The 7,933-nt window shown below is 35.2% G+C and overlaps 1 protein-coding gene across 1 annotated transcript in view; it reads right to left on the bottom strand.

Moving 5' to 3' along the window:
• LOC107302472 (plasma membrane calcium-transporting ATPase 2) overlaps positions 1–7,933 on the bottom strand; it is a 136,311-nt gene that overhangs the window by 52,700 nt on the left and 75,678 nt on the right. The window contains exons 9-10 of the mRNA XM_029287234.1: positions 6,417–6,484; positions 4,285–4,527 (exon numbers count right to left, since the gene is read on the bottom strand). Coding sequence (XP_029143067.1) covers positions 4,285–4,527; positions 6,417–6,484 — 311 coding nt within the window. The remainder of the gene's footprint in view (positions 1–4,284; positions 4,528–6,416; positions 6,485–7,933) is intronic.

The following is a 7,933-nucleotide window of genomic DNA, read 5'->3' on the forward strand; positions in this document are numbered from 1 at the left end:
TACATGCTACTAGACACATATAAGTAAATTATACTTACATGTAAAATTATACTTATACTGTAATATTAAATTACAATTAAAAAATAAAAATATGAAAAGAAAAATAGAAGGTGAAGAAAAGGAAAAATAGAGAAAAGAAAGAGAAATAAGAATATATTAAAGAAAAATATACACAAATAGAGAGAGAGAGAGAGAGAGATGACTTCCCCTTCATCGTAACAAGTACATACAAGTTTAGTAACTTGTTACTTGTTCTTAAAATACAAAAAATGATTTCCCTACAGTATATCCCATCTCTTATCTATAAACAAATCCTTGTCACTCCAGGGAAGAAATAGTGAACTAAAAGACTTCAGAGGAAGAAATGGCAAATTAAAGACTACAGTGGAAGATCAGTAGACTGACTCTAATACCTCTCCAGACAATGAGAAGACTTGAGATCAACCACAAATGCTTCAGACAGTTGCTCCTCACGAGAGGAACAGCAGTCTCCAGCAGGTTTAGATCTCTGGGGACATGACATTGGGTTCGCATACTTCCTTTTCTAATCACTTTCAGAAATTCCTTGTTAACTGTTTTTCAGCTGTTAGGAACCTTTGGATTGACAAGATTTATAGCACCATGTGAGTTTTCTTCAATCCTTAGCAAAATGTACATTTAAAGACTTAAAATTCTTTGAAACAAACAGCAAAAGGGCAATTAGAACTTTGGTTTTGGAATCTGGATTTTGGAAAGTTACGAATGGACTAAGAGTCCAGTTGGATTTGAAATTGTTTCAAATTCTTTAAAAAATGATAGGAGGAGATAGGAGGAGACTTAGATGATTTGATGCTAGAGAGAATCAGAAGGAAATAGAAGGAATGAAGATTACAATTAAAAAAACTAAAGATTAAGATTATTACAAATAAAGGAAAGAATAATACATCCACCTGCCCAATCAACTAACCTATTAAACTCCTGAATGGACACTCAGAAGGAAACCATTCTCAACAACATACAGAAAGGTAGAACTGAGATGCTTCAAAAATCAAAGATGATTGATTTTTACTATATGGCATCAAGTTGATTTCAATTCTACACCCACTTAAAATTACATGGGGATTTTCTAAATGCATATCAAGTGCATTCACAAAGGAGGCAGGCAAGGCAAATGGCACCTGTATCACAATGTAAATTCTGTTCTTGTGTGCAACATCATGATGTAAACATGATCAGACAGTTTATCTCATTATATCACATAGCACACTTTTCTTTGTTTGGCAATACTGTGGCTAAGTATGAAAATTATGTTTAGTAGAATGATAAAGGGAAACGGACTATGAGTGATAAATAGAAGAAAATAACTGCAAGAAAACTATAAGGAAAAAAGAAAAAAATTATATGCACAGAAATGCTTGTAACAATAAAAAGGCACTGAGTTTTAGAGATTGCTATTGATGCAAAATAGATTTTAGCTATGTTTCTTTTTATTAACTCATGCCTTTGTTGGTTCTCTTATTTCATTTCTGTGCTTTTCTGCATAACAGTCCTTACCTTGAGAGTGAATAGTATGATGGATATATAACATGATGGATAATGAAGAAGAACTTGATTAGAGATGCCAAGTGGGAATATGTTTAATCTCCATTTATCATTTAGTATAGAGGACTTTATGCTCTTTAGACTCACAGTAGTAATGACAAGGAATATTTTTCACTAACAGCACTTGAGTCAAGTTGCTGTTGGTGTTTTACTGTTCAACAGTAGGTATTATTTATTTTACTCTTTGTATAGTTTTAATTGCAGCATATCTGAAACTTGGCCAAAGCAAGATAAAAGAACACAAAGAACTTGAACAACACACAAAAGCTTTGGTATACATTTTTTCTCAGGTTGAGAAAGATATTGTTTACTAGAATCCAAGTGAAATACAGTAGCACAATGCCAGAACTGAAATTCGTTCACCAAAATACCAAGTGTAACTTTTCTTTCACAAAAGTGCTTCCCATAGTTGGTCCTCTCATGTCCATTCAAAATTAAAAGAGATGTTTTCAGAACGGTCTCCTAAGGAATGCAGCTGTGCTCCGTTCCCAAGCAGTTTTCCTGTGCTTGGAAAGGAACAGTGAACTTTCATTCTGCTGAAGCATACTCTACTCCCCGCCCATTTGGCCCCCAGAATTCATGGCAGACTTGTACCAAAAGAAATTCTCGAAGCATAGTAACAGAATATTGAGGTGACATCTGATATCCCAATTGTTTTCCAGAATGTCTCTGCAGAAGTGGAGATATGCTGTTTAGACTCCCTAGCAGAGGCAGAAACTCATCTCGTTCAGCTCCTTCTGCAGTAGTCTTAACCAGTAATCTTTTGTTTGATTCAAGTCCTCTTTCACAATGAAAGTCTGTGGTATGGTGATTAAAGGATAGGTCTAGGTTCTGGGAAAACCTAGATTCAAATCCAACTTAAACACTAACAGGAAACTCATTGGGTTAATCTCCCTCAGCCCAGCCTAACTCATAGGACTGCCATTGTATGAACAAAACAAAGGGAGAACTCCAGATAAGTCCCTTAGGAGACAAATCTAACAAACCAAATAATAAATTGCTTCTTCATAAAGAGCAGCATTTCAGCATGCTTGAAAATAACATTTTCATTCTGGCAAAACCAGACAGTTGACAGTATAGACTGATAATTCATTCTAAATTTAACATTAACATCCAGCGAAGAATCTATTTCTTACAAACACAATGCTTGCATGGTATTTTATATAACAGGTAATATAATACAAATAAGGCTGTAATCCTACAGTTGTTGACAAATGACCCATTTTCTGCTTGTTTTGCTTGAAAAAGATCTATCTGCCCCTCTCTGCCCATCACGTTGTCTTATTAATCAACTGGTGAAGAGTGTATATGGGATACCCGTTGAACCATGCTTCAAATCTGTTCTCAAAGACATTTTACCTAATTGGTTATGCAAAATTTACATGAGATTGAATTTCATTTGGCAGAAAAAAATTTCCAGGCAATTCTCCCTGGCAATGAAATTGACAGTGACACGTGGCAAGGGGGGCATATTCTTTGTCTCACAATATCTTTCCAATAATAGAAGGAATTCTTTGTCCTTGCTGTCAATATCATCTAGCCAAATCTAATTGGATATGAGTTTCTATGATGTCATCATGTTTCCTAATGGTATGTTAGCAGTGGTGGGATTCAAATATGTGAACAACCGGTTCTCTGTGTGGATGCCACTTCCGGAAGTCCATTCTGGGCCTGGGCAACAAAAAATTAGCTACCGGTTCTGCCGAACTGGTGCGAACTGGCTGAATCCCACCACTGTATGTTAGGCAGGCCACTGTCTTTTATACTCGATTTGAATATCTGCCCTTAGTGGAATAATACTAATGTAATTCTCAGGGTTCCCATAAATATCATAGGTACTGTGTTATAGTGATCAGGTTTAGGTGCATTTTAAGTCACTACTCTCTTTCAGTGCAATCTACTCCATGCAACTATTATTGTGAGGGGGAAATTCAAGAACAGAATAGCATGTATACTATGGGGAACTTCTTGGACAAATGGATATCACTCTAGTGAATACTACAAGTCATACAAAATAACTGAAAGTACAGTATAAATATTATTGTAATAGAATGTGCACAACTGAGGAGCAGTGAGAGACAGTTTTGGCAACATCTAGCTTTCCCAAAGAGAGGCCCAGATTAAGAGACGGAGCAGTCCTGAGCTGAATGGGGGAGGAGGAAAGAAGTTCAGGGTATATCTAGTAGGCTATAATATAGCTTACGTCTGATAAGATTATGTCCATTAGATGTAAGCAAATAAAGGATTGAACTCAATTGGATTTCTCAGTGTTGTTTCTGGGCTTAGGGTTGACAATTATGTTATTATAGCTGTTGTGCTCTCTAACTAGCTTGGGTTCTAAACAAAAAAAATGGATTATGTTCAAGCGCAAAAATACAGAAAGCAACTTTTTCCGTCTTTTGAAATTCATTTTTTAATTTGAAAATTAATTCTTGTACTTACTCAGAAAAAATATAGACACTAAATACAGTGAGGCTTATCTGCTGGTAAATTACAGAATGCATGTGATATATATTGGTATAGAGACAGAGACATAAATATACACAAAAGAGAAGACATACCAATGCCTTGTTGTCACACTGCTGATTATTACATCACTTCACCATTTTTTTAAAAAAAATAAGAGCGGTTTCTAAATACCAGAGTTTCCCAAGCCAACATTCATGCCTTACAGCCTTTTGTTTTTGAAAATAATCGACTCACCAGAATCTTTGTAGTGTAAGCACTGTTGATGGCAATTGCATTAACCAGCAAATCCATTGTTTTGGCTGGAATAGAATCTGGGTCAGGGATCTCTTTGTAATGGACATCTCCAATATAGGCTTGTACCACTGTCATTCGGTTAGTTGTTAATGTCCCTGTTTTATCAGAGCAGATGGCTGTAGCATTTCCCATAGTCTCGCATGCATCTAAGTGACGGACCAGGTTGTTATCTTTCATCATTTTCTGAAAGGGAAAGCATACAGATCAATATTTCATTCTTATAGAATGCATAATCATTTAAAAATAATTTTATTTTTAAATTTTATAAAATATTAGTGTAAGACAATAACTTTATATAAATTAAAAATTAATGTGTTAATATTCATCAATTATATTTATTATTGATAACAGTCATATATGCTCAGGTACATAAAATTCATTTGCATTCACTTCCTGAAACTGTGAAATTAATATGACTCATATATATGCCAAGAGCCACTCAACAGTGAGATGGGTGGCACATACATTTAATAAATATAAATAAATAAGTAAATAAATAAATAAATAAATAAATAAGATGATTTTGAAACTTTTCAAGAATATGAGGCAAAGAATTCTACAATATTGAAAAAAGGAAGACATAAAGTGGCTACCTATTCATTGCCATAAAGTGTCAATAAATAATTATAAGTTGCCTCTTTGATTATTTCTAGCAAATAGTCTTCACTAGAGTATTAGTTTTATGTTAACAATTTCTAATGAAAATTGTTCCTTTACCAACATTATTAATTTAATAACCTTTCTCCAATTTGTTACCCTCATGATGCCCTGAAATTAAGTATATGTAACACCCAACAAATATTAGTAAAATTATGAACATAATATAGAAAGAAAAGGAAAGGAGATGTATTCAATGAGAAGATTTTAAGTGAATGCTACACAACTGAAGAAGCTTGAGAATAGGAACCAACAATGGAAGAGCAAATCATTAAGGAATTAAAATGGGAAATTAGGTAAGATTTAGTAAATTGATCAGACTTTAAATGGGACTTCATGCAAAGTAATATTAACAATATTAACTGGCCTTTGTCATGCATTCTCTAAAAGTCTAAATTACTGGACGTTAGATCAGATGGCAACAATTTCAATGGTGTAACTCTATTATGTAAAGAGGGACATCCTTTTATCTCCTTGCATTCATATCAGAGAATAACCCTGAATTCTAACCTTCCAGGGAAAGAGAAAAATTTATCTCCATCCACATCTTCCATGTTATGCCTTATTTCATGTATCTCCATTAGATAGCACCTAGAAAAAGCCCCAGATGATAACCCATCATTTTATGTATCCTTTTTTGTACTTTATCCAGGTCTAGAAGGGTTTTTTTTATGTGCATAACCAAAACTGTACATAGAATTCCAATTACAGTCTCATCATAATTTTACATAATGGCACTAATGCATTGTCAGTTCTATTTTCATTTGTCTTCTTTTGAATTCCAAGTAAGGAATCTATTTTTAAAGCAGCCTGGGTTGACTTTTTCATCTCACTCTTCAGCATGATTGCATGCTACCAGCTTAATACATTTTAGATTCCTTGAATTGGAAAGTTAGGATTTCTAGAGCTAACAGAATGTGGATACCCGTACAGGGATCAAACAATATTTCAAAGGTTTTGCTGCACAGACCTGAGAGCCTGCTTATGTCAAACTATTTAGCAAAGACAAATCAAGTTAAGTACAAGTATGAATAGAGACAGCAGCTGGCATAATATTAATTTAGCAGGTTGTTCTGTAAAGAAAAAAAGCCTCAGATCAGAATGTACCTTCAGATCTCTCTCTCTCTCTCTCTCTCTCTCTCTCTCTCTGTTTAAAGGTATATGCACAGAAAGTCACTGAAAGTAATAATATAACAACAACAATATATTCCACGACTCTACATCATTTGTTTCCTGCCACAACTTGTCAACCACTTCATAGTATCATAGAGTTGGAAGGCCCTTAGAGGGAACTGATTCAAATTAATCACTGGGGGAGTGATGTTCCAAAACGATAGAAAAGGAGACAGAACATGTCTTTCTTGCCAGACCTAATGGATGGTTAGACATAATAGGAGAGAAATGTTCCCTATAACCTGGGCACATGTCTTGAAGGGCTTTACACCTTGAATTGAACCTGAAAGCAGACTGGCATCTGATGCAGCTTGTAGAACAGAGATGTAATATGCACTGATTGAGGAGCGTATATAACAGCCTAGGCCACTGCATTCTGTGACAGCTGCAGCTTCCAGAGACTGCTCAAGGGCAGCCCCATATAAAGTGAATTGCAATAGTCCACTTGGGAGGTAATTAAGGCATAAGTGACCATGGGCAAAGCTCTCCCATCCAGGATCAGGCATAATTGGAAGACATCATTGGCTAACAGTTCATACAGATTGGAAGTTCCTCTTGAGGCCTAGCCTGAATCTCCTTCCCTGACATTTTAATCCAATTGTTCTGGTAATGTTCTTTAGGGAAATAATTGCACTCTTATGTGTGATAGTCCTTCAGATATTTCAAACTATATTGTCTCTGTAAGCCAAAGAAATCCAGATCCAACCTTGCATAAAATATATATGTCAGGGAAACCTGCAATGTAAGGAAAAGAATTCTATCCAAATCAATGTTTTTTCAATTACATCTTAAATCTTTATTTAATGTTGAGAATTGTGTCAGCTGCCCTTTTTTCTTCCCTACTTGACTATATCTGTACAATAAAACCATCAAGTTAAACAGTCATAATATATGGCATTACAATACTGATTTTTTTTTTAAAAAAAAGACTTCTTTAAAAACCCTCTTTTGTACAATTAACTAGTGGAACAGCTTGCCTTCAGAAACTGTGGATGCTCCATCATAGAAGGATTTTAAGAAGGGATTGGACATCCATTTGTCCAGAATGGTATAGGGTGTCCTGCTTGAGCAGGGGGTTGACTAGAAGACCTCCAGGGACCCTTCCAATTCTGTTATGTTGTTACTGTTACTATCTATCCCAAAACAAACTAAAGAACACAGAGTGAAATTGCTAAGTGGACAGAAACAGTTTCCTGCGAGCCTTCAGCTTTTGTTATGGCCAGAAACTGGGCTATGAAACTGGGCTAATACTGAATTATCTCCTGTCAAAAACTTTCAGGCCACATGGACTTGGACAAGAAAAAACTAGCCAGGAGAACAAAACAGAGATTTGGGGCTTAGAATCCTTGAAGTAGAATCTGACTATTTTCTGAATACATTAGAAAAATTAAGCAAATATTGGCCATTGTGCAGCTTTTTACAGCATGAAATAAAACGCATCAAAGAACAGGAGACACTCCAGCATTCAAAACAAATTGTCTTCCCTCCCCACCTGCCTTCAAAACCTCTGTAGGAGCTCCACTAACAGTTAATGGCAATAGTAGAGTACAAAGTGTGCTTATCACAATAGCAAGTGCATACAGCTTCAGTAATAACATCTTAGCTCTGTAAGTAGGTAATACTTATTCTCCTAATGAAAATCTTCATTATCACTTCTTTGGCCTTAAATATTTAACACTAGCTCCTGTTCCAACCAAATACACAAGTATAGTTTAGTTTAGTTTGCTAACAAAATAGCATTGTTTTGAAAAGATTTATT

This window comes from Protobothrops mucrosquamatus, unplaced genomic scaffold (assembly GCF_001527695.2).
Source record: "Protobothrops mucrosquamatus isolate PMUCROS unplaced genomic scaffold, P.Mucros_1.0 scaffold_263, whole genome shotgun sequence".
In the NCBI taxonomy this organism is placed as follows: Eukaryota; Metazoa; Chordata; class Lepidosauria; order Squamata; family Viperidae; genus Protobothrops; species Protobothrops mucrosquamatus.